General features: G+C 66.2%; 4 protein-coding genes across 4 annotated transcripts; 2 read left to right on the top strand and 2 right to left on the bottom strand.

Annotated features, from left to right (window-relative positions):
• Window positions 1-1,967: 1,967 nt before the first annotated feature.
• On the top strand, window positions 1,968-2,453 carry EMIHUDRAFT_241855 (hypothetical protein; the record flags this gene model as incomplete). The annotated part of the gene is made up of 1 exon (XM_005773149.1): window positions 1,968-2,453. One exon carries the CDS (start codon window positions 1,968-1,970, stop codon window positions 2,451-2,453), a length of 486 nt encoding a protein of 161 aa, XP_005773206.1.
• Window positions 2,454-6,772: 4,319 nt separating this feature from the next.
• EMIHUDRAFT_241853 (hypothetical protein) lies at window positions 6,773-12,285 on the bottom strand (the record flags this gene model as incomplete). Its single annotated transcript, XM_005773148.1, has 11 exons — window positions 6,773-7,027; window positions 7,104-7,531; window positions 8,033-8,258; window positions 8,394-8,571; window positions 9,307-9,416; window positions 9,537-9,590; window positions 9,814-10,923; window positions 11,035-11,746; window positions 11,823-11,996; window positions 12,069-12,131; window positions 12,263-12,285. The coding sequence occupies 11 exons, from the start codon at window positions 12,283-12,285 to the stop codon at window positions 6,773-6,775; spliced, it is 3,333 nt and encodes a 1,110-aa protein (XP_005773205.1).
• A 10,850-nt stretch (window positions 12,286-23,135) lies between these two features.
• On the top strand, window positions 23,136-24,151 carry EMIHUDRAFT_458516 (hypothetical protein; the record flags this gene model as incomplete). Its single annotated transcript, XM_005773147.1, has 2 exons — window positions 23,136-23,616; window positions 23,842-24,151. Coding segments are annotated over 2 exons (789 nt in total), but the record flags the coding sequence as incomplete, so codon positions are not given.
• Window positions 24,152-27,043: 2,892 nt separating this feature from the next.
• EMIHUDRAFT_241847 (hypothetical protein) lies at window positions 27,044-27,378 on the bottom strand (the record flags this gene model as incomplete). The annotated part of the gene is made up of 2 exons (XM_005773146.1): window positions 27,044-27,095; window positions 27,233-27,378. The coding sequence occupies 2 exons, from the start codon at window positions 27,376-27,378 to the stop codon at window positions 27,044-27,046; spliced, it is 198 nt and encodes a 65-aa protein (XP_005773203.1).
• Between the last annotated feature and the right edge of the window lie 223 nt (window positions 27,379-27,601).

Raw genomic sequence — 27,601 nt, 5'->3', positions numbered from 1 at the left:
CTCTCAAGGTTGCGGTTGGGGTTTACTCACAGGTCTCCAGATTGCTGTAACGGTAGTTTTGGGACAGCGTCACGCCTTCACCTCAGTCCTCACGCCCTGCCGCCCCTCCGCGCGCCCGCGCAGCCCCTACCCCCAGGTGCCTCCAGAAGCCGTGACGTCACCTCACGCTGCCCCTCCGCGCGCCCGCCGCCCGCGTCTCACGCAGCGGACAGGTCCGCGATGTGCTCGGTTCTTGGGCTCGGCGGCGCAGTGAGACGGACTTCACAGTAACGTAATTCACAGTTCGGCCCACAAGCACCTCACACCCGGAGCTTCAGCGTCAACCCGACGCCCACGGGCAAGCAGTTCATTGTCCAGCCCCAGTCCCAGTGGGAGAGGGACAGGGAGCGGCAGCAGGCCAAGGAGGGCAGTGCCCCACCGCAGCCTGTGCCTGCTGCCACTTCCGCCGCGGCACCGCCCGCAGCACCGCCTGCCGCCGCTGCAGCTCCGGCAGCAGCACCGCAGGCACACCCGCAGCACCAACAGGTGCAGCAACCCCAGCCCAACGAGTCGCCCGAGGGGTGGACCAGGGTTGGGAAGGGCGGCATGCCGGACAGGTTCACCATGAGGAACCATGGCCGCAAGCCGCCGGGCAAGGCGGTCAAGCGCAAGCCTGACCGCCAGCCCGCACCCAAGGGAGGTGGACCTCCACCCCCCTCTCCCAAGGTGAACAAGAACAGGCTGAGCGCGCTGGGCGCTGGCCCTTCTGGCACCAGCGGGAGCCACGAGCGCGCACCGCCGCGCTCCCCCTCCCCCTCCTCGCCGCCTGCCAAATCACCGCGGCCGTCTGCGCCTGCTTCCGAGTATGACTCCGAGCTCGACCAATACTTTTCCGACGCCGAGGCGCGGGATAGGGTGGCAGGGGTTGTACACGACGCAGTGCAGCAGGCTGTGATGCAATACGGCTATGACGACGAGCTCTTCCAGGATTGGAGGGACGGCAAGATAGGTGAAAAGGACTTGCCGGAGGAGGTGATGGCTATGACTTTGGACCTTTGCGAGAGGTGGCGAGCGGAGCAAGAGCGGTGTAGGCGCGTCCACGCGGCGCAGCGGCTCTCCCGCGACCCCGGCCCCTCTCGTAGCCGCAGCCGTAGCCGCAGCCCCATCTCTTGCCGCTCTTCCGTGTCGGGTTGTGACGAGGGGTGAGGGGACACGGATTGAAGATCCCTCACACCAAGATCGTGCAGGGCGGGGACACACGTCCCTAAATCCCATCTCGTCTCAGAGTTTGACCGTTTTCTTTATTTATTTATTTACCTCACACCGGCACCCTGTCCGAGGAGGCCACCGGCCAAAAGCGCATGTCTTGAAGGTCCGATACTGGAAGCCCATATAGGCACCTTACACTCCCCCGCAGTATCGCACCTCTTGAGCGACACTACGTTTCCGCAGCTGGGGATTCTCCGGGTATCCCTCTTTGTACCCGTGCTGGCCGGATTCCTCCTCCGAACAAGTCAAGTTCGATCGGCCCCAGTCTCGAACTGGCAGCCACTATCTCACCGGAGGTACCATGTCCGAGGAGGCCACCGGCCAAAAGCGCATGTCTTGAAGGTCCGATACTGGAAGCCCATATAGGCACCTTACACACCCCCTACCCCCTACCCTCCGTCGGGCCTCGCCGCTGACCCCTTACCCCCTACCCCCCTACCCCAAAGATAGATAGATAGGAAGGCGAAACACCAACCCCGCATGGCCCCTTCGGAACTCTACCCTTCCCCCCGGACAGCTCGAATCCAGTCCTCTGTCGCTGTGGCGAAGGGATGCTCGAGCGGCTCTACGCGCCGCTTCGCCAGCGACATGTACCGTCGCCGCCTCCGCCCTCAGCTGAGGGCCCTCCGACAGCATCTGCGGCTGGGATCGCGCCGCTCTTGCCGGGTCAGACCTCTCGATTCGGATCCTCTTCGGATCCTCTTCCAGAGCCATCCACCATGTCGGAGCTTTGCGAAGCGGAGGACGACGAGGAGTCTGATCTGATCCTGCCGCCTCGCTTCGCACGGCGCATCTGGCTCGTCTCGTGGCTCGCGCTCAGCTCGGGCTCCGCCGCGATTGCCAACGGCCGGCGCGACTGCGCGGCGCTGAGCGTGCTCGTGCTGGCCACCTCGCTCAACTACTGGCGGCGGCCGACGCACGGCCCGCGCCGCACCGTCGACATGGCGGCCGCCGCCGGATCGCTCATTTACCAGGTCGCTGCGGTCGCACCATTCTCTCACTGCCCGATCGCGGCCGGAGCCTACCTCGCCTCTGTCGCGGCGGGCGCAGGATGCTACGCGCGCGCGCGCCTCCTCTCACGCCGCCACGGCGATCGCGACTCGTCCAGCTGGTGGCACGTCGGGCTCCACCTGTGCGGTAACGCGGGCAACGTGCTGCTGTACGACGCGGTCGGGCGCAACCTCGTCGGGTGGCGGCGGCGGTAGGCGCGAGACCGAGAGCAGTCAATTATGCCGAATTTATGTTTGTGGTATGTGTGCACAAGCGAGAGCGAGTGAGTGAAAAAATACCCACACGGCGCACACGCGACAGGATATGACAGAGGTCCGCCCTCTGCGGTGTCCCGTCCCCGTGTGTCCCCCTCGTAATCGCTCTCCGAGGTCGTACGACGGGGTGTGGCGGAGGGGTGTCTGAGTTGACCAGGGGGTTGTGCGCCGGGCCCTCCTGCTCGGCTCCAGCCCCTGTTGATAGGTCCAGGTGATAGTCCTGGATGGGCAATGCATACGCCTCACTGGGCCTTAGATCGCCCGACCGCGTCCCGGTGCTCTGCCGTCGGATTTGTGACTCCGCCGCACCGCGCCGCGGCCGGGGGCCCTCCGGAGGCCGAGGATGGCCGTGACGGACCGGGACGAGCTCTGGGAGGTTCGGTGTCAGTGTATATATTGTAGAGACCAACCATGTCCACAATATCTTGACTGAAAGCTAAGCCTGGGAAGGCGATGCCGGGGCCGTACAGCAGCTTGATGCATGCCACACCGAAGGCGCTGTCGAGGTTCGCCGAGCGCGGCGAAATCGGGGGACGCCGTCACCGACGAGCGCGTTGGAGTATTCACTCCGGACAAAGACGGCCGAACGCACACGAGCTGCGGTCGTGCGGCCGTCTTAGCGGCGAGGCGCGGGACCGTCTGTGGCGAAGTGGGTCGCGTCCCCCGATTTCGTTCAACCCAGCATCCACACCCTTTAAATAAAAACGGACACCTCTACTGTGAGATGGGTAAAAAGGAACAGGTCCCCGCCCTTGCGATCTTTGTGCAGGGTTCTTTGTGGGTGTGGTCGGCGACTAGCCGGGGTCGTCCTCCCGATGCGCGATATGTGGGGGACTAGCACTAGAAATGGACTAGCCGTCTTCCACATCGTCTCTCGTGTCCCTGCTGCTCCTAATCTCTTCGTACATCCTCCTGCTGATCTCCGCAAAGTCCTGCTCCCTCCCTCGTCTCGCCCTGCGCGTCTGCTCCGCCTCCCCGTCGTCGTCTGCCCTCCGAGGTAGAGTCGCGGCCCGCGTACTCCGTATCTCTAACACTGTGACTGTGATCTCTACTGCTGACCCACATCTCGCTCCACTCGCTCTTTCGCGTCTCGGCGTCCCTCTTGCGGCGACAAAACTCTATAGAAAAGTAATATATCTTTACTTCCAACACCCGGACGTTCCCAGGGTGATGGAAGGTTCGACGCACCCCCGGACTGGGCAGAGAGATCCCAGGGCATCTGGCCTGGGCTGTCCACCCCGCCCCCACTTGCCCTGACTGCACAGGATAGCGTGCCCCGACAAACGGCGACACATAGCGGGGGACACTGCGCCGGGGGGTATGCCTAACTTTGGTGCTTTGTGTGGGTCGCGTTCCCATGGTAGTTGTGTGGTTGAAGCCCTCGTGCCGCTGGCTTGCCCCTTCCAGCGGCTGGCCCCTTGAGACTGTCGGTGCTTGGCGGGAGGAGGGGGAGAGGGAGGCCCGGTGGGAGGAGAGGGAGAGGGAGGCCCGGTGGGAGGGGAGGGAGCGCCACGGCGACCCGCGTCAGCACCGGCTCTTCTCCTCCCCCCTCCCTGGGCTCTTCTCCTCTCCCCACCCTGGGCTCTTCTCCCCTCCTCCCTGGTACTCTCGGCCTGATTACCGGAGCGACTGCCGGAGCAGACGCTGGGGGGACACTCGCGCCCGGAGGCGGTACGCACGACCCGGAGGCGTGGGGATGGGGGGGGGCCGCGCCGCCGCCGCCGTGCCGCCTTCTCGCGCTTTGACCTCCCCCAGCCGCTTCTCCTCAAATCAACCTGTGAGCTTGCGAGGCGGCGGGGGTGGGAGTGCTCTCGGGCGGCGTGTGCGAGCGCGCGCGACACGAGATCTCTTTCGCGAGGGCACGGTGGGTCGGGTGAGTATCTCGCGCGCTCGCTCTATTTCACGTTATATCATGCACTGCCTTTGATGCCTTTGCAAGAACCGCCAGCGGCGGTGGTCGAACCGGTTCGCGGTTCGAGTCGGGACCTTTTGGCTCCAGGTTCGATTCCCGCGAGGAAGGTCGCTTCGCCAGCGCTTCGCTCTCGCGGAGCGAGCGCGGGCGCGTGGGTGCGTGTGCGCGTGCGCTGCTGCAAGGCGAGGCGAGGCGAGGCGAGGCGCGGGGCGGCGCGGCGCGGCGAGGCGGGCGGCGGCGGCGCGCGGTCGTTCCTTTTGCCCGGGTGAGGCGTGGCTTGCGCGCCGCGCGGTGATGACGCAGCACGCTGAAAAGTCCTTGGTGAGCCACCGCGGTGGCAGCGAGCCAAAGCAAGCCACCTGCCGCATGACGGGTTGACCGACGGCGTCTCTCTCGACAAAACTCTATAGAAGAACAGAACACACTACTCGAGTATATCGGAACTAAATGCTACACGGCTAGAGCGGTGCAGCCGGGCACACGTCCGGACACCGGAGACGCGCGAGGGCCGAGGCGATGGTTCTTGCCGTCTCCGGGCCCCGGGCGCAGCTCCGGCGCGGACCGCGCTCCTCTTCGACCTCGCCTTGCTGGAGTGTCTCGCCGGCGAGAGGCGGTCCCGCGCGGGAGAACGTCGCGCGACTCGAAGGCGAGAGGAAACGCCCGTTCGGTCTCCTGCCGCGGTCCACTAGTGGGGTCAGGTCTCCGAGGAATACGCCTAGTCAGCCTCTTCACGGCGCCGCGGGTCGCGTCTCGGAGGTCTCGCCGCTAAACGGGTTGTAGTAGAACTTCTGGCCGTTGCCGTAGTCTCCGTCGAGCCAGTTCTTCGGCAGCGGCGAGGGCGGGTCGGTCACCTCTGGCGAGAGCGGCAGCCCGTAGGCCTGGGGGACATAACCGGGGCGAGCGAGTTGGTGGGAGGCGCAAAGGGCGCCATGGCAGTCCGCTCGCCTCCTCCAGCGCAGCCACGCTCCCCCAATGGTTCTTTTGCCGCGCCAGGTCCAGCGGAGTCTTGCCGAACTCGTTCTTCGAGCTGACGACGGCTGAGCGGAGGAGCAGCCGCAGCATCTCGGCGTGGCCGTTGCGCGCGGCGACGTGGATGGCGGTGTCGCCTTCGTTGCTCTCCAGCGTGAGGTCGGCGCCACTCTCGAGGAGCAGCTCCGCCTAAAGCAGCCCCCGGCCGTGAGCGGTATATGCATTGTGAGCGACTAGCGCGATGGGGAGGCGAGGGAGGTGGTGAGGGCGCCTGCCAGATGCGGTTCTTCCAGGCAGCATAGTAGATCGCCGCCCAGCGGCACTGCGAGTCCTGCTGATTGACGTCTTGCCCTCTAGCCAGCAGCTGCTTCATGCGCTCCTCCTCACCGCGCTCGACCGCAACAAACCATCCAGATGTCGACCGTATGTTCCCGCGAATCACCTTCTGCTTCGTCTCGGGACTCGGGTCGAGCTTCCAGCCAGGCATGCTGCTTAGAGGCGACGACGCTCGCTTGTTGGCTGTCTGAGCGAGGTGCCGAGGCAGCCCGGACAGCCCGGAGGACGACCGGACCAAGAGCGCTGATGCGGGTTGGGATGCTGGTTGGCGCGAGAGGGGTCAGGCTGCCCGTCGAGACCTCGAGAGCTCTCCGACACCTCACAGCTCCCAAACGACATCGATCTCGGACCTGCCGCTTTGCAGGCGCCCTCAGGGTGCACCGACGCCCGCCTCCTCCTCTCCTCAGGTCCGAGATCGATGTCAGTTGGGAGCTGTGCCGCGCGCTCCTGTCGCCTCCGCGAGCGCCTCCTCGACCCGCCGCGGGGCCCGGGCAACGGCCTCGAGCCGCGCTGGCGATGCTCGGCCGGCCTTCTGGCACCCTATCGCACGCACTCCCGCCAGCCGCGCGCTCCCGCGCCGTCGTGCGAGCTTCTGGCGTCATCCGTGCGAGATGCGGCGTCGCGTAGCGGCGGCCACACGCGGATCAGCTCGGTCACCTCGAGCGCGCTCGCTGCCTGCGCGCCAGGCAGCGCTCCTCTCTCGTCGTCGCGGCGACGAGTCGGGACGGCGCCGTCGCTCGAGGCGCGTGGCCGGCGGCGCTCCTCTAGGCGGCGCTCCCTCGAGGCGCCGGGCCGACGTGACTGGGGCAGCTTGCGGCGCACGACGGTGCCCAGTGGCCGCCCCCGCCGTCCCCGGCTCGGCCTGTGGATCAGGGCAGCGGTCTCTCAGCTGTGCCGTCTCTGAACAGACACACTTGAGGACACGCGCGCGCGACGCTCACAGCTGCGTGTGCCGAGACAGCGGTGGTCAGTCTAAAATGTGTCTTGGTCAGTCTGACGTGCCAAAATATTTGAGGAAACACATTTTGCTGTCCTCACGCACTCACGGCCCGCGCATTGCGGCTCCGGCCTCCGAGCCGAGACCTTTGTTGGCAAAGTTTGATCGCACGCGCTCGTTCCCTGAGGTGGCGTTGCTCAGCGCGGTCTGCTCGGTCAGCCTCTCGAAGGCACGCACGCCCTCGGCGGAGGGGAGGATGTTGGACGTGTCGTACCACGTTTCAGCCACGGCGGTGCCTCCCGCGCCGTCGCTGGACGCCGCAGAGTACTTCGAGCTGTGGAGCAGGGTGGCGCCGGGAGGCTGTGCTGTGCTGGGAGAGGTGGGGGCGGGGGGGGTTGGGTGGATGGGCGCGCCTTGTCCTCTTCTTGCGGCGGACAGTCAGCCATGCGGTCTTCGGATCGTGGCGGAGAAGCTCGGTGATGTCCGCGCGACGGAGCGCCGCCAAGCACTGCACCAGCTCGGGCTTCACGCCGCCACACAGCATGCAGAGCACGGAGAAGCCATTCTCCAGGCAGTTTGTGTGCCAAAGCTTGGCACTCGGCTCCCACCCGGGGTGCCGGCGGCGAACCTCTGCTCGCGCGTCCGCCTCCTGCAGATACCGGAGGAGGTTCCCCGCTCCCATTCCCTGCACCTGTTGGGCGCGCACCCCCGAAAGCCGACCCTCCCGCGCGCGCACGGCTCCGCCGCCAAAGGGCATGAGCAGCTGCTCGCCCCACACGTTCAAAACCGTAGCCGAGCGGAGGACCTCCGTGAAGAGGAGACGGCATTCCGGCGTAAGCCCGCGCATGTTCCGCGCACGGTAGCCTGCGTGGAGTACGCACAGGGAAAAAGTCGATCAGTCGCCACACACGCGCGGCCACATCCACGCGGCACATCCACCAGTCAGGAGGGCGGACTGCTTTAACTAGGAGGATACGGGGAGATACGGGGAGATGTGGGGAGATATGGCATATGCGCTGGGATGTGGGCGCCCACCTATAGACAAGGGCTGGCAAAGAGCTAGGGAAATCTCGGTACCCATGATTATACTGCCTCACGTCTCACGGTCAACAGCTTGCCTGGGCAAGCCGTTTACGTGAGAGCGGGGGGTGCCCCGAACGCACCCCTCTCCTCCGGGATCATGGCGGGGCCGCCTTTGGGGGCGAACCGGCCCAGCGACGCCGCTTCTCTCCCGAAGGTGGGTAAAGGCACAGCTGTGTGCGCAGTGCAGGTCCGTGACCGACCGGGCAGGGCGCGTGGAGAAGCATATGGGGAGATATGGGGAGATATGGGGAGATATGGGGGGAGGAGACAGGGGGTGGTTACCTAGCCCGAGCGCCTCGAGCACCACACCCTCCTTGGTGCCGTCAAGCGCGCGTTGCAGCTCGGGGGACACGAGCGGCCAAGCCATGGAGGGGGTGCTCTGCATGTCGGTAGTCCGGAGGAAAGGCGCAATCAGCGCGAACTTTTTCGGGTCCTGCTCGGCGAGCGCTCGCCCTGCCTCGAGAATGACAGGCGTAGAGATGAGGGCGTCGGCAGCAACCTTCTTGCTCTACGAGCAGCGGGGTGGGACAGTGGTTCACGGGCGAGTTGAACGAGGGCCAGGCCCAAGCAGATTGCGGGCAGATTGCGGGCAGATCGCGGGCAGAGGGGGGCGGGGGCGGCTCGCCTCGGATCGGGCTTGGACAAAATTCTTGTCCGTGTGCTCTGCGCAAAAGGCCTGCACGATGGCGTCGCCGTTGGGCGCGTAGAAGCGTGACCGAAACTCGAGGTGCTGACATCTCAGCCCCTGGAAGACGGAGAGCAACAGCTCGTCGTACAGGTCGTCGACATCGAGCTCACCCCGATCCACCGCTCCGCCCGCCCTTTCGAGACGCAGCACGCGGTGCACTACGGCAACCGACATTGGTGGCGCCGGCGCCGTGACGGCCGCCACAGTGGGCGTGGGGACTGCGGCTGGGGTGGCGGCGGCAGCAGCGGTGGCGGGGTTGCGGGTGGAGGCCTCGGTGGCGTGGGAGGGGAGCTGTGTGGCAGAGGTAGAGGCGGCGGTGGTGGCGGCGCGGGCGGCCGCGAGAGCGGCGGCGGCGGCGGCCTCGAGTGGCCGAACACGGGCGGCGAGAGCGGCGTCGGCTGCGGAGGATGAGGCGGCGGCGGCGGCGGCGGCGGCGGCGTCAGCGGCAGAAGCGACTGCCTGCGACGGGCTGCATGGCCGCCACTTGCAAAACGCGATTGGCCTGACGGCACTCGGCTGGGCTCGCTGTGGTCGATCGGCGGTGGCGGCGGCAGCTGCGGCGTCCACGGGCTCTGCCCCGTGCTCTGCCAGCAGCCCATCCGCAGTCTCTGCCGGCGGTACACAACCGACGGTGTCTGCCGCCACCGCAACGGCGAGCGCCGGTCGGAGCAAAAACAACGGGAGACGGTCCACGGCCAGGAAAGCTGCAGCGGCGGCGACGGCTGTGGCTGAAGGTGGAATACGAGAAGAGGTCGGAGCAGCGGCGGCGACGGCGGCGACGGTGGCGACGGTGGCAACGGTGACGGCGCCGACGGCGCCGACGGCAGCGGGAGTGGCCCGCGCCCGGGCCAGCGCCTCATACGCCAACTTTGACCGATCGCTAAATGACTCCGGCAACACGTCGCCGCCGAGCAGTGTCGTGTACTCAGTGTCAAACTCCGTATCTGACTCTGGCACCGGCAGCATCCGCTTCGTCACCTGCAAAGGCAACGCGAGCGCCAGTCGCGACGTGGCACGCGTCGGCCGCAGTTGCTCCATGCGGTCAAACTGATCTCGCAGCCATATGGGGAGCCGTCCGAGGATGGCGCCACCTCGCACCACCGAAGCGGCGCCGTGGTCCTCGATCTTATCTCCGAACCACTCGAGGGTCGCCTAGGAAGAAATGGTCAGCTAAGAGGCGCCTGGCCTGGCTAGGGGCATGTCGGGAAGCGATGACGTGTGGCGCTCAAGACACCTGCAACCCCACCCCGTCGTCGGGGGAGGTTGGGAGACGCGAAGAGCCGTCGTGCCGTGCGGTGGGCGGCGTCGGTGGCTCGCGTGCCTCCGGAGAGGGAGGCACGCTGCCGTCCCCCTCAAGCGGCACTGCTGAGGGCACTTTGCGAGGGCAAAGGGTGTATCCGAGCCGCTGCAGCCTGGCCGGCAACGGGTTCGGGACCGTCTCCGCCAAAATAGCCGTGATGAGAGCTGGGACGTCCCTCCGATGCTGCGCACGAAGCGCCTTGACCCGCTCCGCCGCGGCGACGGCCAGGTCTAGCAGCGATGAGGGGCCTGCGCCAGGGTAAGGATTGGCTTTGAGGTTGCACGCCTCTCCATCCGACTGGAGAAGCTGGACCCGCGCAACAATCGGGCCGCCGCTCGAAGTGCGCGCCGCGCTGTCGCGGCAGCGCTCGTCAAAGGCCGCGTGCAGCGCATTCAAGACGTACGTGTTTATTTGCAGCTGCCGCTGCGCGCTAGTCGCGCCGCTCAGCGCGAAGCGCGCGACGGTGACGGGCCGGCGCGCGGCCCAATCCATTACCTTGTACACCAGAAGCTTCGTCGCGCACTTCCGCATCGTGGCGACCACGTCCCTGACCGACGCCACCGCCCGCAGCTTTAGAGCATCGACATTGGTCATCGCCGAAACCAGCATGGCGCAGGACTCCTCGTTGAGCGGACCATCATTAGGACCGAGCACCGCCGCGAGCAGCGCCGCTGCAGAGTCGCGCCGTTGGCACGCGGCGCTGTGCAGCGCGTTGTACTTCTCGATCGCCACGATCTGGCGCTGTTGCAACCCCTCCGACAACTCGCGCAGCTGGTCGCGCAAGGACGAGCCGCTTGAGACCACGCCGACGTCGTCGTCGATTGCAGCCTCGCCGGGCGTGACGGCGACGGCCTCCGGGGAACCGCCAGCGCCATCAGTGGCGTCGCGGTCGTCGGCGCCGGGAGTGGCGCGCTCGAGCGCAGCAAGAGCGTCAAAGAGCAGCGTTCCTAGTGCCTTGGCCGGCTTTCCGCTGACGCCCCGAAGCTTCCGCCCATCTGCGCCGCACTCACGCTCGAGCAGCGACCTTGGCAGCTTGCCCAGCTGCTCCTCGGTCATCGCATGAAACGGCACCAAGTGGGAGAGTGCCACTTCCAAATTCATCTCCTCGAGAGTGGCCTCCTCGCCTGCGGCGACGCCTGGATAGGCGACGCTGACTGTGATTGCGCCCTGCGCCCCCGCCGCCACCTTTGATATCACGCCAACGTAATGCTCCTCCTCCTCCTCCTCCTCCTCCTCCTGCCCCGGCAGCCGCGGCGGCGCCTCATCGTCTCCATCCGAATACTCGCTCGCATACACTTTGACGAGCCGCCCACCGCCCTTGCCGACGAGCGCCTTCTTCGCCGAGTCCAGGTCGTACTGCGCTGGGTCCAGCGGCACAGTCGCGTCGCCCAGCCCAAGCGAGGCGGCGTGGGCGGCGAGCTCAGCGGCCGCCTGCACGCTTTTCGTCGGTTTTGCGACGGTGCGCCTGGATGCGGAGAGGCGGGGGGCCTTGCGGAATCGAGCGAGCGCTTTGAGAGCGTTTGCCTCGCATGCCGCCGCGCGCTCGGCAAGCATCGGAGCCTGCTCCTGCAGGAAGAGAAGCGCGGCGACGAGGCCGCCGCTCCCTGGCTGCTCGAGGCCCTGTTGAAGGGCAACATAGCGCTGCTCAAGGACCTTCGGGCTCGGCGCGCCCGGGTCGAAGAGGGAGTGGTCGGCGTCGTTGACAAAAGTGAACTTGCGCGTCTCGCGAAGCGCGTTTGTCATGTCGGTCGCATCGTTCCCGAGCCAGACCGGCACGACGCCGTCGAGGAGGTGCGGCCCATCCGCTTGCAGCTGCGCGATGTAGCCGTTAATGAAGTCGATCGCGTTGTTTCGCAGGAAGCCCAGAGGCGGGTCCGCGCTGCCGCCGCTCGGCGCCGCTAGCATCCTCTCGCGCCAAGCGACGAGCGTCGTGTGGGAAGGCTGAGGCGTGCCACGCCATCCCGGCTTCTCGTTCAGGCCGTTCCGGATGTCGAGCGCTGCGGAAGCGCTGCGAGGCACGGAAGCGCAGGGTTGTGAATAATTGGGGCTGGGGTGGACGGAGAGGGCGAGGTGAAAGACTCGACCTGCGTGAGGAGTGTTGCGATACAAGGTGGCGCTGCGACGCCTCCGACCAGCGAAAACGCGAGGCGTGCGGCTGCAGCAAGTTGGCGGAGGCGTCGCTCAGCTCATGCGCCGCGGGGCAGTCTGGATGAAAGCGGTCCGAAGTCAGCCACAGGGCGAAATTGCCGCACATGTCACTGCGGGCGGAGTGCGCGCGAGGAGTGAGCAAGTGGGGGGGGAAAGATCGACACTTGGGCTCTGGCGCGCACTGGTGACCGGCGTCCTTGCAGATGGCGGCAGCCTGCAAGAACGTCTTGTACGAGACCGCGCCCCTGCTCGCCTTCTCCAGGTCGGATAAGCGCGCCCGCGCCGGCGCGCCCGCGGCGACCTCCTGCCTCAGGGCGGCGATGGTCTTCTCCGCTGTCGCCAGCCGCGCCTCCGCAGCCCTCAACTCATCATCCACCTGTCGGCGAGCCGCCATCTCATTCCGGCAGCGCTGCGCCATCTCCGAGTCGCTCCCGCCCTCCACAGAGAGCCATCGGATGCTGGTACGTGAGCGGGCTGCCACACGCGCGTCCGGTGTCTCCGCCGCCTCCTCCTGGCTGCTGGCGGCGGGAGCAGGAGCAGGAGCGGGAGCGGGAGGCGGCAGCGGATGAGGCGGCGGCGGCTCCTCCTCCATCCGATCGAGTGCGTCGGTCCGCTGCGCCTTGCCGGGCGGCGGCAAGCCTAAACTAGTGCCCGGCCTCGACACCGTCGCCCAGCCGCCGACAGCGGGGCGCTTGCTGTCGGGACGCGCAGTCTCGACAGCGGAGCGCGTGCTTCTTGCCGGCGGAGCAGCACGCTCCTCAGCAGCGCGCGCAGAAGCTCTCTTGCGTACCGCCGCCGCGCAGTCCTTATGGATGCGCGTCGACGCCGGAGACGCCGGCCCGAGCGCTTCTCCTCGCTCTAGAGCCACGGCGGGCAGCCCGTTGGCCGCCTCACCGCCCTTGCGAGACCAGTTCGTGGTCCCGCACCACCAACAGCCGTCCATCTGAACGGCGACGGAGGCCAAGCCCGACGTCTGCGCTCTAGCCGATCACCTGGCCGCCCGCGACGAGCTCGCCAGTCGGCGTGGCGGCGAGGAAGGGAGCGAGAGCACCGCCAGTGCGGCTGGCACCTGTGGCCTGGCCTGCGAATGCTCATTCACAGCGATGCCCGAGGGGAATTCGCGTGGAAATTCGATCCGCCGACTCAGGGAGGGGTCCTCTATCGGGGAAGGAGGTTGCGGGAAAAATCTGAGAAATCACCCCCAGCCTTCCCCCTCCCGTTGGCGCTTGTCTCGAGGTGTCGAGGTAGTAGTCATTGGAAGTCTGGTGGCACGTTCACACAAAAACAAAAAACGCACAAGCTCAGACAGTCGAGAAGGGAGAGACAGCAACGACAGTCAGAAGCCAGCGCTGGGTACCAGGAAGGCGAATGCGATGCCGGCCTCTAGTGTGAGCTCTAGCTAGTTGAGCTCATACGCACGTTCACGCTACGCCCAGTAAGCTAAACACACACACACACATTCACGCTCAATCGCCAGCGACCCCGACTAACAAGTATCGCGATCGTTTCGCCCACGCCCGCCGCCTGCATTCCGTCCGGCTTCGCCTTGCTGCTGCCATGCCGAAGAAGGCCGCCAAGGGCAAGAAGGGAGGCAAGAAGGACGCGATGTCGACCGACGAGGCGGACCTCTACCCGTTCGGCGTCAAGGTGGACGACATCATCCAGGCAGAAGACCTCAAGAGCGCCGGCCGCTCCCGCTCCTCCCGCCCGCCCGCTCACGCCCCGCACCTCGTGGCTCCAGACACCGCTCGGGCCTCAAGCAACGGTGGTTGGAGTCGCAAAGGGGATCCTCTGGCTGCAGTGGCCGGGGAACGTCCAGGCGCCGCTCCCCTCAAAGGTGCGCTCGCTGCCACCACGCGAGCCCGTACCTCCCGCAAAATCCGCCACCTGGGTGGTAGTCGCTGCGGCCCTGACCGCTTTTGGCCCCGGGTAGGCCAAGTGTCGTGAGGACATGGAGACGTACGGCTACGTGAGGAGATCAGAGGCGGCGCACATCGAACGGTCCATTGAGACCCGGCAGGGGCTGCTGTTTGAGCAGCGATTTTACTGCGGCCCGGGACCCAAAACGGCGGCGATGCGCCTGCCCTGGCCGCAGGGGACCACCGAGCTGCCGCTGCTGGAGGCTGCATCGGCGGCGGGCGACGCCGGGGCCGGGGCAGGCGCCAAGAAGCCGGCGAAGAAGAAGAAATGAGACAGGCGTCATTATTTTCTTTTGTTTAAATTCTTTTGTTTCAGTGCAAGCCGCGCATAAATGCATTCCACACAGTGTCGTGACGAGAATAATGGCAAGGTTGCCGGCCCTGGAACGACGCCCTCATGTGGGGGACCCACGCTAAAGATTCTCGGGGCATGACACGCTAAGTTCTAAGAGAGTTACTCTAACCCCACGGTCTCTTGTTTTCACTCAAACTCTTTTGTCTTTTCACTTTTGCGATCAATCGTGGCAGTGTCGGAGGAGCAACGTGGAAAAGAAATCCTTCTCGCCCCCACGTTCCCTCTAGCATCGTTCGGGGGATGGGAGGGCGTGCAGCCGAAAGAGGGAGATGACGATACACAAGAGACCAGGGCACAGATTCACGAGCGAATAGGACGGGGAATATGGGGAGGCGCCCTGCCGGGATCGTGGGAGATTGTCGACGCCGAGGGCGAGGAGGACGAGCGGCCCGCACAGACCGCGAGCAGACAGCGCCTGCTGGCCATTTCGAGACATTCGCCAAGAACGCTAGCTACATGGGAGGGCTTCGTGAAGGATGGATTGAAAAACATTCGAACAAAGAAGAGGCGACGGGAGGAACCGGCGGAGGATGCAGTGACGTGAGACACACACACACACACACACACACACACACACACACACACACACACACACACACACACACACACACACACACACACACACACACACACACACACACACACACACACACACACACACACACACCGCTCACCCACGCGCACTGGGCCTTGCACTTTGAATGCCGTGGGGCTCCTGTCGTCAGACGTGGAGACGCGAGGGTTGCCCCCCCTTGCCCCACCACCTCGTGTGTGTGGAGAAGTTTACCTTACCTTACCTTACCTTAGTTCGTCGTAGTAGCCCTATCATAAACCTCTTATATTCACACCTTGCACTTTGAAAAGAGAAATATCCGACCTTTGTCGAAGATCCGGTTCCGGAGGGTTTATCAGAGCATCACCCCTAGACACGATGTGATATGACCTGACACGTAATCGAGCGCTGAGGAGGTTAACGCGTTGAAGTACTAATCGGGGAGCACAACTTGGGACGCACACACGCTCACACGGTCGAGAGGCGGCGCAGCGCGCAGGCGGCGGTGGCTCACGTTTCGCGAGCCGCCTCGGCGGACGCCTCTACCTTGAGCGGCAACGCGCCCTTGAGCCGCGCGCGCACCTCCTCCATCTGCTTGCGCCGCGCGATGGCCGCCTCGCCCGCCGCCTTGAGCGCGGCCACCTAGGTACGGCCGTCGAAGGCAGAGACTAACACACGCTAGTGAGGGCAGCGAGGGGGTCAGAGTGAGCCAGGCAAGGCGCCTTTTCCGGCGAGGCGGTGCGCTGCATCTTCTCCTCCGTAGGATCCTCGCCGAAGAACCACGCGTCGCAGGAGGGGTCGTCCTCGCCCTGGTCGTCCACCCCCTCGCCAAAGCACTCGCGCTCGCCGCTCCGCTCCGCCTCCTCCTCGAGGTACGTCGACGCGGCAGCGCGGCGCGGCGCGCCAACCTCGCACTCCTCGCCGCCCCCCTCCCGGCCCGACACCATCTCGACGAATCGCTGGTAGTCGAGCAGCTTGGCGTCGTTGGCGAACGCGTTGAAGGCCTGCGCGAGCCGCAGCGGACGGTGGTCGACCTCGCAGCCCTCCGCCTCTGGCATTGCGGCACAGAAGCGCTCAATCGTCGACAGCAGCTGCGCCTGCGCGACGGTCCCGTCGCCGTCCGCGTCGAGCGCCTCAAAGACGGGCATCAGCGCCCTGTCGCCCTGCGCAAAGTCCTGCACCGCCTTGTCAACCATCAGCGAGACGAAGGTCGCCTGATCGACCCCCACCGGCCCGTCGAGCCCGGGCACGCCTCGCAGCCGCTCGAGGAGGGGCGCATCCCCTGCCGCCGCGTCGCCGTCGCCCGCCCGCACGGCTGCGACCACCCTCTCGAGGTCGGCCAGGCGCAGCCGCCCGTCCGCGTCCGCGTCAAGCTGCGCGAAGATGGCCTCGAGCCCTGCGAGCCGGAGCTCATCGCCCTGCACCAGCCCGCGCAGCCGCGCGCTCTCCTTCTTCGGCGAGACGCCCTGCCCAAAGGCTGTGGCGTCCGCCTCCTTTGGCTCGTGCGCCATCGCGGCGAGCGCCTCGAGCGCCTCCACGAGCGCCTTGTACTGCACGACCGGCCGCACCGCCTCCGCTGTCAGCGACTGCAGCAGCCTGAGCTGGCGAGAGCCGCCGAGGAAGCGGCCGAGCCGCTCGCGCACCTTTGGCACCGCGTCCTTGCCCGTCAGCACGGCGCGAGAGACGCGCCCGATCCGCGGCAGGTAAAAGTGCACAGTAGGGAAGGAGAAGACGCGCTGCTCGTAGCAGAGCGCCGGCTCCGCCTTGAAGTTGCACTGCAGGAAGGTTGCCCGCCCGGCGTACTCGCGCTCGAGCCGCTCGAGCCTCGGCCGCACCGCCTTGCAATTACGGCACCACGGCGCGTAGAAGAAGACCACAGTGAGTTGGCCGCAGCCCTCGACGTCCTCACACCAGTTGTGCTTGTCCGTCTCGACGAGCATCGACGGCGGCGGTGTCGCGCGAGGAGCAATAGCCACCGTGTGGCTCGTGCGTCCGACCTGGTGCGCGTGGAAGGCGAAAGCGGTCGGCACTGCGAGGCTGAACAACAGCGCCATAACGTGGCCCAATGGCGTGCGGCGGCGTATGCGGCGGCAGCAGCGTGATGTGCCGACGCTGAGCTGGCGAGGCTCACGTGCTAAAGCCGAGCTCGGTCAGCGACGAGCGCCGCTGACAGAGCGTAAATCGATAGGGGGCCGCGCGGCGAGGCCGTTTTTCATCAGCTTGTAAAAAGCTAAAATTGCGTGCTCCAAGATCTGGTGCCGCCGCGCCGCCTTACCACCGACCCTTACCGTGCCGCGCCGCCTTTCTACCTCCGTTTCGGCCTGCCTGGCTGCGGCGGCCGTCACTCCCTTACAAAACCGTCGCTTTCCGTCACTTGGAAGCCGGGAAGTTTCCGAGTGACGGGTAAAAGTGACAGCCAAGTGACAGGAACGTGGCAAAACGGCGGCGACGAGGCGCGCCCAGGGCCAACCGCGGTCGATGGCCTCGCCGTCTCGCGCTTTTCCTTACGCAATGGCCATCCTTAGGTGATTGGCAGCAGTAGCCGTCGCCTAGTGCGCGCCTCGAGACGGCGCCGCGCACGATTACTCGAGTAAGAGGTAGAAGAGTTGTCGAGTGTTGATCGGCAGACGTCGCATGTTGTCGTCGGTGCCAGTTTTTCGTATACGAGGAGAGAATAACGAAAGCACAAGTTTTCAACATACAAATCCAAGAGCCACATGCGCTCTCAGCATAGTATTCGCACGCACGGCAAAACTACCGCACATTGCGAGGCGGCCCGAGCGCGAGGCAGCGGTTCTTGCCCTCAGCCTGTGCGCGCGTCTGCAGCGACTTGAAGCGCGCAACGATGGCGCGGAGCGAGAGTTGGCCAGGACGCTGCGAGGCACGCTCTTCTTAGCATATCGCCCGCAAGGATCTCCAGCCAGCGCACCTCCTTAGACAGTCCAAGTGTGCGCAGTGTGCGGATCGAACAGTCACTGCGAAACTTCCCGGCCTACCAAGTGACGGTTTTTGCCCCGAAGTGACAGTAAAGTGAAGGTTTTCTCGGCAAGTGGCGTTTTGCGCACGACACACCGCTATAATACACACACACCTTACCTCCTGCTCGACTGAGTTTGCGCTGAGAAGTGACCCGAGCCGCCGGGTGCCCCGCAGCGGCCTCGCCGGGCCAGAAGAACCGGTCCGCGAGTGCTCCGCAGCAACCTCGCTGAGCCAGATCGTCGGCTCGCGAGGTGGGGTGCTAGTATGAGCCCGATCCGTCGTAGAGTTCTTGCGCTTCGGCGGTTAGTGGTGCACTAACCTCCGAGAAACCCTTCGCGTCGCTCCTCATCGCAAACCCTGTCAGCAGAGTCCTCCTTCCTACGGGAATGTACGTAAGAGCCACATACACTGAAAAACTAATCGCGCGCCTCACGATAGACCAGACGTCGCAGTCGGCGCGCGAATGGATGCCGTTTGCGCTGCAGCGACTGTCGGTGCAGCGTGACGAGGCGCCGCGCACTTGGAGCACTTGGAGTGCAGTGCGCTTCCTTTTTCTTTTTTCCGCCGTCCCCATGGCTGGCCTCCGCCGGGAGAAAGGGGAGTGACAGTGCGGGATTGAAAGCCCGGTTATGTTGAGCCTGGCTCAACAACGCCTGAGGGTCTTTTCTTTTTTCTGCCGTCCCCAAGGCCAAGCCAAGCTTCTGTCTTGCTTTGCCGACAACAAACCTGCAACTAGAAGCCGACCACTCCCCGAGAAAGCAATACCCGAGAGATCAAGTATGGCAAGCGCGTCATCGCTGCTGGCCAACGTTCATATCTTCGCACTTGTTTACCTCGCGGGGCTGCTCTCGATGGATTTCGTCTTCGACGGGCCAATTGTGGCTGGGACAGCCTCTGCGCAGCACTTTGCCGACGCACACGTCCACTACACGCACAGCATGCCTCACGCCATCGCTAGGTGAGTCAATCAATTTTCACTGGGCCGTCCATTCACTCTCTCATATGCGCTCACTCCCACCCACTGACCTCAAGGCTGATCATCCCTGCCTGCGTCGTCATTGTGGTTTTCGGAATCATCCACAACTACGCCCAGCGTCGGACGCTCCTGTCGCTTGTTGTGCTGCTCATGACCGCTGTCGGAGGCACTCTGTACGCGGTGTTTGAGCCCGCGGCCGAGAAGGTTCGGAAGATACCGCCTCGCGCAATCCGAGCGTCCGATTCCTGCACTCAAGCCCGACTATGTAGGTACTGCCATACCTCGCTCGATACCGTGAGAACGATGGGCTGCGGAAGATCCTGTGGAACAGCAACGAGGAGGACGCTCTTAACCGCATCACAGAGGCGATCACGCCCGTCGCGCAGCAGCACGTGGTGCTGCTCTCGATGATCCTCGTCGCGGTGCTCATGCTGCAAGTCGACAACGCCCTCAACGCGGCGGTTGCTAGGGATGGTCCTTGAGTGGGCGCCGGTCGCCTGGTCGCCGCGTGCCAGAGGGGACAGACACAGGCTGCTGCACGGCTCGCAAGTACAGGGAGGGAGCCTGAGCTGTTCACACAAAAACACAACCCCGGACCCAAGACGCACAAGCAAGCACAGACAGTCACGGATAAAATGACAGTTTACTCCTGGTGTGGTTGGTACCAGCCAGGGTACACTCGAAGGCTGGGTAAGCAGTAGAGGTCGATACTCGACGTCCCACATGGTCTATGCAGGGCCGCAGCGTGGTCCGTGGCGCATCTACTTAACCTGGTTCAACATCGAAGCAAGGCAGCCCAAAAAGAATTCTTAAAATACAAGCCTCTCTCACAGCAAACAGCACAAGGGCGCGGAAAAGAAAGCGCTGGCTACGCCGTGAGCGCCACGAGAAGCTGACGGTCGAAGCGAGCACCGCCTCTCCTCACGCGTGTGCGTGTGTGTGACTGCGACAAGGGACCGCTCGCAAGGGACCATTGGGTTTGTATTATTAACAACGAAGGCGCTCTCAAAGAAAAAACGGCACGCGAATAGGCGAGATCGCACGAGATAGAACGAGATAGCTTGATCAATCTGATGAAAAAATCCCGTTAGACTAGGGGTGCCCTTCGTGCTTCTGTCGCGGGGCGGGTTTCCGTATGGATGGCATTGGAGCCCGAGGGTTGCGGAAGGCGCGCGGCGGGGTCGGCCTGGGGCCGACCGCCGCCACCGGGGCCGCCGCGCCGTGGAGCGGCCCGCCGGTCTTCCTACCGGCGATGTACGCGGCCGCGCTTGGGTGAGGCGCTGATTGCTCGGCCGCGCGGGGCCGGTTGGCTCGCCCGCTGGGAGGGTGGTGCACGGGGTTTGCGGCGGGGGCCCCATCGTCCCCGGGGGGGCGCGCGGGCTGCCCGCGCGCCCCCGCCGCCGAGGTGGTGAAGGTGGTTGGCCCTGGCGGTTGCCCCGCTTGGTTGAGGTTGGACTCACAGGGGCTTGGGCCCTGGGTCCTGGCTTGATCTCCTCGGCTGACTGCCTCGAGCTCCTTGCGGAGGAGCTCGACCGTCCCTCGCAGTACGTCGAGCTCGGCTTGATGCGACCGCCCGAGCTCGGCGCGGCTCGCCTGCCCTTCGGGCGCGTGGGCCGCGCCAGGCCGTGCCTTCCCCCTTCCCGCCAGGCTGCGTCTCGAGACCGCACGCCGGGGGATCCGGCGCCTCCGAGGTCAGGATGCTCGCCAGGTCGATGGCGCCGCCCTCTCTGGCAACGGCGCTTCGGGACTTGGTGGCAAGGTGATGCGCCACGAGCACGAGCAGGCAGGTTGATTCGGTGCTGCGGTGGTAGCGTTCCATTCCCCAGCGCGAGCTTCCAGGTTGGACTCACAGGGGCTTGGGCCCTGGGTCCTGGCTTGATCTCCTCGGCTGACTGCCTCGAGCTCCTTGCGGAGGAGCTCGACCGTCCCTCGCAGTACGTCGAGCTCGGCTTGATGCGACCGCCCGAGCTCGGCGCGGCTCGCCTGCCCTTCGGGCGCGTGGGCCGCGCCATCGATGTCGATGTAGTTGTCTTCATAGCGATCTCCCGCGTCTGCCTTGCCCCCCGCAGTCCGCTGCGGAAGGCTCGCCGAGCCGCGCCGTGGTTCGTGCCTGTGCAACCCGGCCACTGCCGGGGGCTTTGGCGTGTTGAGAGCACGGCCGCCGACTGCGGCGTCCGTCCAGACACCGTCGCCCAAGGCGAGCGGAGTTAGGAGCGCCTGGCTCTGCGGCCACAGCCGCTCTTGCTCGAGGGTGCCTCCGTCGGGTGCACCGTGCGTGCCGCCGCCTGCAAACGACACCGAGTGCCATTGCGCGTCGGGGACTCCCAGCTCGTGTCGAAGGGCGTAGTCCGCGCCGGGCCCACCCCCGATGCCGGGCCCACAGGAGCGTGCGCCCCCGCAGTGTAGATCCCAACGTGGTCTGCAGAACCCACGTTGCCGTAGTAGTCCGTCGCCCCGTGAAAGTGGGTCTCCGGCGGGCCGTCAAGCCCGGTAAGTGACATCTCCCGCCGGTGCGCTCCTCTGGGCTTCCGGCAGTTGGGAGTCCACGGGCGATGCCGCAGTCCCTGTCGCTGTCTTACACCACAGAAGGTAGTTGTGCTCGGTCGTGTCCCCGGGACCCGACCCGACGAGCCACCCCCCTCCCCCGTACCCCTTGGGCATCCCACGCTAGAATCCCACGCATGCGTGTTAGGAGTCCTAAGACAATGGAAGGCCGGGGCCTGGAAGTGAAGGAGGGGGAGTTCGCCTTGGAGTGTCGGATCGCCTTCCATGTGAAGTCGGCATTGTGCTGTCCCCTAGCTCCCGCCCCATACCCCTGCTCTCTCCGAGCTAGACAAGTGCGCTACTTGCCTGGGGGTGGGTGGTCACCTCTGTCGGGGCTCGTAGGCGTGTGTGTGTGCGGTTTGTGGGGGGGGCGGGTTGCAGACTTTCGTCTGCCGGCTTGGCTGGCGTCCTGGATTCGGCGGAGTCGGCCTCCTCGGCCGCCTGGGCCCTCGGGTGGCACTTCCGGGGCTGACGCAAAGTCGGCATTGACCGCAGCAAACTCATCCTCTCGAGGGACCCATTGGGTTGCTCTTTCGAGGTCTCGCCGGGGCTCTGCTCCAAGAGACCTCGAGAGTGCGTGCGTGTGCCTCTACTCGCCTGGCCCGGCACGACAAGGGCGTGTGTGTCGCGCGCCTTGCGGGGGGGGCGCGGAAAAGAGGAACCTCTTAGCGCCATCGCCACGGTGCTGCAAGCAGCGCCAGGCGACGACGGCTTACCGCCTCCCGGTCCCCCTCGGCACACCTCCGCTGCTTAATGTTTGGCGACTCGAACCCGTGAAGCTTCCCCGTGCGCGGGTTACCCCGCACACGGGTCAGCCTGCCAGCCACGTATCCACGCAAGCGTGGTCCGCGCGCATGGCATACAGGCGTTCGCCAGACAGCGCAGAGGCTAGGCGACCGGGGAAGGACTAGCTCAAGGGCAACACAGCGTCACCAGCCGTTGGCGCGCAGAACGAGTCTGCGGCCCCCGGTTGGGACGAGTGCGCGACGCGGACGAACCGCTCAATGTGGCCGGCAGCTCGCGCTGCCGGCGGGGTTGGTTGGGGAGAACCGGCACGGGGAAAGCCGGCCTCCCCGGAGGGGTCGCCCCCTGGAGGGGGCCCAAAGGGCCCCCCGGGGGGGCGGGGACCCCCGCCCCGAGGGGCGGGGGCAGGTTCGTCGCCTAGCGCGAGGGAGTCAACCCTTGTTGCCAAGTCGGCGAGCGTGTTGTGTATCGAGAGAGAGACCATGCAGGTGCGAGAGCGGCGTCGTCCGGGGAGAATTGTGGTGGGGGAGGGTCAACATCGAGGGCAATTACGCATCGTGCTCCCCGATCGTCTCCGATCTCCCTCGCCTGCTCGCTCGGCACGTACTCGGACCATATCGCTCGAACTCGGGGGGCACGGCGAGGGTTAGCGACGGGTGCGGCTTCAGGGTCGGTGGCGGGCGAGGGGAGGCTGACGGGGTTGGCTGGGGCTGTAGCCGTTGGTGTAGCAGGTCCACAGTCGGCGTCGCTATCATCTTCCCTCTCCGAGTCCTGGCCGCCGCCTGTTGCCCCGTGCCCAATGGTACTGCTGTCGCCCCCCTCCGCGCTGCTTTCCTCGTCGGGAGTGTTCGTCGGGATGGTGCCGTCCGCCCACTCGGCAGCGTTTGAGCCTCTGTCACCCTGCCTGCCGCGAGCAGCTAGCTCGTCGACGTAGTCGTTCCATTTGTTGCCGCTGTGACCCGCCACATGCCTCCACGTCACGGTGTGTTTGGCGCGAAGGCGTTGCCAGAGGGAACGAAGGCGCTCCGCCAGCGCGGAAAAGAATTTTTTTCACCGCACACTGGCACGACAAGGGCGCGGACTGGCGCGGACTGGCTGACACACCGGCTCACGCGGAAAAGAATTCAACAAAAACTCTCACGCGGAAAAGAAAGCGCGAGCCGAAGCCGGCACGCGAAGATGACGGTGGAAGCGAGCTCGAGCGCCGCCTCTCCACACGCGACGCTGCAAACCGAGGCCACCTCCATCGGCGAGCTGCTGCGCGAGCACGGTTCCCTCGCTCGCGGCCACCTCGTCTCCTTCTGCCTCGACGACCCGTGGAGCTCGCTGCCGGCCGCCTGGCGCGAGGCGCTGCTCGCGCTCACCGACGCAGAGCTCGCTCGGCTTCCCGTCGACCTGCCGGTCCGCGACGACTGGCCTGCAACGTTGCAACGATTGGTCCGCATCTCGCGGCGCAGCTGCGCGCTCTCGTCGCCGCTGCCGCGCGAGGCGGAGGCCGACCCGCCCAGCCGGTGGCTCTTTGCGCAGACGCCGCGGGTCCGCAACATGAACCTGAAGAAGGCGCACGAAGTGGCTGCGCTCGCGCCGCTCGTGGCGCAGACGGCGCGGCGGTGCGGCGCCACCGCCGTCGTCGACCTCGGCTCCGGGCTCGGCTACCTCGGTGGCGCTTCCCAGACCACGTCCTAGACGATTCCCAGTCTCGGGGCTCGGCTGACGGCAACCACCTCTGCCACCTCCACACCTCGATGCCCTCCACCTCCGCTTGTTGTCCTGCCGCCGCTTTCGCCACCGCCTCCGCCGCCCTCGCCACCGCCTCCGCCGCCCTCGCCGCCTCCGCCGCAGGCGCAGTGCTCGCCTCCCTAGACACTTCCTAGACACTTCCTAGGCGCGGTGCTCGCCTTCCACCACTCGCTGCACGTCGTCGGGCTCGAGATGCTGCCGGCGAATGTGGCCGCCGCGCGCCGCCGCGCGCTCGAGATCCGCGCGCGGATGAGGCAGGAGGAGGCCAAAGTGAGCGGCGGCGCGAGGGAGGGCGGCGGTGGCGGTGGCGGTGGCGGCGGCGGCGGCAAGGGTGGCGATGGGAGCAGCGGCAAGGGCGGCGGCAGTGGAGGCAGCGGCGGCGGCGAGGGCGGCAGCGGAGGCGGCGGCAGCGGAGACGGCGGCGGCGGCAGCGGAGGCGGCGGCGGCGGCAGCGGAGGCGGCGGCGGCGGCAGCGGAGGCGGCGGCAGCGGAGGCGGCGGCAGCGGAGGCGGCGGCGGCGGCGAGGCCGGCGCCGCCGAGGGCGTCGACGCGCCCGTCTTCCACGGCGGCGGCAGCTTCTGCTCGCGCAAGGCGATGCTTGCGCCGGACGCGACGGCGGAGTGGCTCAGCCGCACCCTCGCGCCTTGGGCGGCGGCGGTGGGGCTTGAGGCCCATGCCGGCTACCTGCTCGTCGGGCTGCACGCATGCGGTGCCGAGAGGAGCCCGAGAGGAGCCCGAGAGGAGCCCGAGAGGAGCCCGAGAGGAGCCCGAGAGGAGCCCGAGAGGAGCCCGAGAGGAGCCCGAGAGCAGCCCGAGAGCACACCGAGAGCACACCGAGAGCACACCGAGAGCACACCGAGAGCAGCCGAGGTTGGCGCTGCCTATCTGTACGTCGAGCTCACTCCTTCTCGCGCCGCGCCGCTCCAGGCGATCTCTCGCCCACGCTGCTCCGCCTCTTTGCGACGCGGAGCGAGGCGGCGCGCTCGGCGGCGCTGCCCGCCGCAGCGATGTGTTCGCCTTGCTTGCCTTGCGACGACGGCGGCAGCGGCGGCGGTGGTGGCGACAGTGGCGACGGCGGGTGCGCGGGCGGCGACAGCGGCGGTGGCGGCGACAGCGGCGGCGGCCCAGAGTGTGTCGGCGTCATTTCCGTCGGCTGCTGCTACCACGCGGTGACCGAAGCGGAGCCGCGCTTCATGGAGGATAGCCGGCGGTGGCGGCGGTCCGAGGCGCCCCAAAGCCGTCCGACGAGCCTCCGCGAGGCCGTGAACGGCGCCTCTTCCACACGCATTGTGGGCGGTAGGTGCCGAATTATCCGATGAGCGCGGCCGTGGCGGCCCTCGGCGCGTTCGCCCGCGCGTTGCCGCGTGCTCCACCCCTAACCGCTAGGAAGTGTCTAGGAAGTGTCTAGGAGAGGTGTCTAGGAAGTGTCTAGGAAGTGTCATCGGGTAGTTGCCGCGGGCTCCGCCCTAACCGCTGAGCTGCGCCACCCCTCCCCCCCCCCCCTCCCCCTCCCCCTCCCCCTCCCCCTTCTTAGGCGCGCCGCTCGGTGAGGCAGCGCGCAAGCTCGCCCTGCAGAATGTGCACGCGTGGGTGGAGCCGCACGCGACCGCCGCGGAGATGGTTGCGCGGAGCCGGCACCACTTCCACCGGGCGCTGCTCGAGGTGCGGCTGCGCACGCACACGCACGCACGCACACGCACGCACGCGCGCGCACGCACGCACACGCACGCACACGCACGCGCACGCACGCACACGCACACGCACACGCACACGCACGCACACGCACACGCACACGCACGCACGCACGCCTCTTCCACGCACATCGGGCTTCGCACGTGCAATGCCGCGGGGCGCGCGTCCCGACCCTCGCGTCCCACCCGCGCTGGAGAAGAGCACCTCCGCCGCCGCCGAGGTGGTGGTGGTCTCGGTCTTGGTCTCAGTTGTCGTCTCAGTCGCCTTGGGCATTTTGGCCCTGAGGGTTGGAGTCGTAGAAGCGGGCCCCGTGGGCTTGCACTCGCTCCCTGTCCCGAGACATCTCGAGCGCCTCCCGGAGGCGCTCGACCTCCGCCCACGCCCTCGCGAGCTCAGTGTGGTCCGCCCGTCCCTCACCGTAGGTGCGGCTGCGGCAGCGGCACGGCGCCGCCGCCGCGCGGAGCGACGGCAGGCTGCCGCGCGAGGGCAACGTCGGCGCGCTCGCGCGGTGCGGCCGCTTTGGCGAGTACGCTGCGGCGGCGGCGGCGCGGCTCGGGATCGAGTACTCGGAGGGCGAGGTGGGGCGGATGCACGCCGTCGAGGCTGAGGTGTGGAGAGGCGCTGTTCACACTTGAGACTGCGAACAGGCGGAGCGGATGCGCGCCGTCGAGGATACTGTGTACGGCGTCTCTTCACAGCTGCAGCTGTGAACAGGCGGAGCGGATGCGCGCCGTCGAGGAGGAGCACTCGCATTTGGAGCGGCCCCTGTTTGCCTACCTGATGCTGCGCGGCGCGCTCGAGCCCCGAGACCACACCCGAGACCCACCCGAGTGCACCCCGAGCGCACCCCTTGAGAGCATACCTTGAGAGCACCCCCCTGAGATCGCCCCCAAGATCAAGCGCGGCCGCTGACGGTACCCGCCACGAACTCTCCGTGAAACGTTCTCGGAGGTTTCCTAGGCGTGCTCGCGCGGCCGATCGAGCGGCTGATCCTCCTCGACAGGCGCGCAGTGGGGGGTCGTGACCGCGGTGGGCCGCTCGCGCCTGCCCCCTCACCTGTTTGCGGCCCTTTTGCCGCTCCGTAGGGCGCTTTTCCTCGTCGAGAGCGACGGGTGGGCGGGCGGCGGCTGCAGCGGCGCGGGCGACAGCAGCGTAGAGGCGGGCGACAGCAGCGCGGAGGCGGGCGGAGGGTGCGGTGCGGCGGCCGACGGCGGAGAGGAAGGGGGACACGCCCTTTGCGTTGAGCTGGTCCCGCTCTTTGACCCGCTGCTTTCGCCCCGGAACACGGCGGTGGTCGCGTGCGAGGAACGAGGGCCGAGGTAGGGTCGGCGCTGCGGCGTGCGGGTATAGTAGAGTAAGTTTAAGTAGACGACAAAAAGAAGAACAAAAACGCGTGAAAGGCCCTTTCCCTGCGAACGCGCACCCCCCAGGGCTAGGGCTCTCTAGCCCGTAACCCGATCCCGATCATCTGCTGGCTCGGCGCTGGGTGCGCGCTGGGTGAAATTCTGAAAAACGTGCAGCACTTCTAGCCGACATCGACAAAAGTCACTCTCTAGCCCCGCGGCGAGCGGCCCCGCCGGAGGCGAAGAAAATTTTGCCATCTAGCGCACTCTAACACACATTTTTGCACAAATCGACGCCTCCAAAATAAGTCTTCACTGCAGCACGCCCTCCTCGAGCGAGTAATGCGCATAGTCTGAGGGTATCCTAAAAGTTCGGCCGATTTGGGTCAAAACGCTAAAAGCACGCCCGGGCGTAGATTTGGGGCAAAACGACAAAAGTGGGCCCGCCCGGGGCAAAATGGTAAAAGTCGCGCGCCGCAGGCGCGCGCGAAAATTTTGGACATTCTGCTCTCCGGCGGCGCCCGCAGCGCGGTCTCCAAATCCTCGCTCGCTATAGCGGCGTGCAGCCGGCGGCGCAGCCACGCCTTGTTGCCCGAGAGGGCCTCGCCACGCTCGCCCAGCTCCTCCTTCAGCTCCACCACCTTCATCGCCACCAGATCCTTTTACCTTTCGCATCGCCGCCGCCGCAAAGAGCCCCGGGCTCAGCGGCTCAGCGCCTCAGCCTCGTGCTCAGCAGCGCCCTTATCAATGTGCATGTGCATGTGTTTGGACACACACCGGCGGGCGCTTTCGAGGCGAGCGGCATTTTTCTAGGCATAGTGTGCAGGAACTACTTCTGCCGTTTGCGGCGTTTGCGGGACGGATAGCTAG

The sequence above is a fragment of the Emiliania huxleyi genome (assembly GCF_000372725.1).
Source record: "Emiliania huxleyi CCMP1516 unplaced genomic scaffold EMIHUscaffold_344, whole genome shotgun sequence".
Lineage (NCBI taxonomy): Eukaryota > Haptophyta > Isochrysidales > Noelaerhabdaceae > Emiliania > Emiliania huxleyi.
Note: the sequence above shows the minus strand (reverse complement) of the source record. Positions and strands in the feature narration are given on the sequence as shown.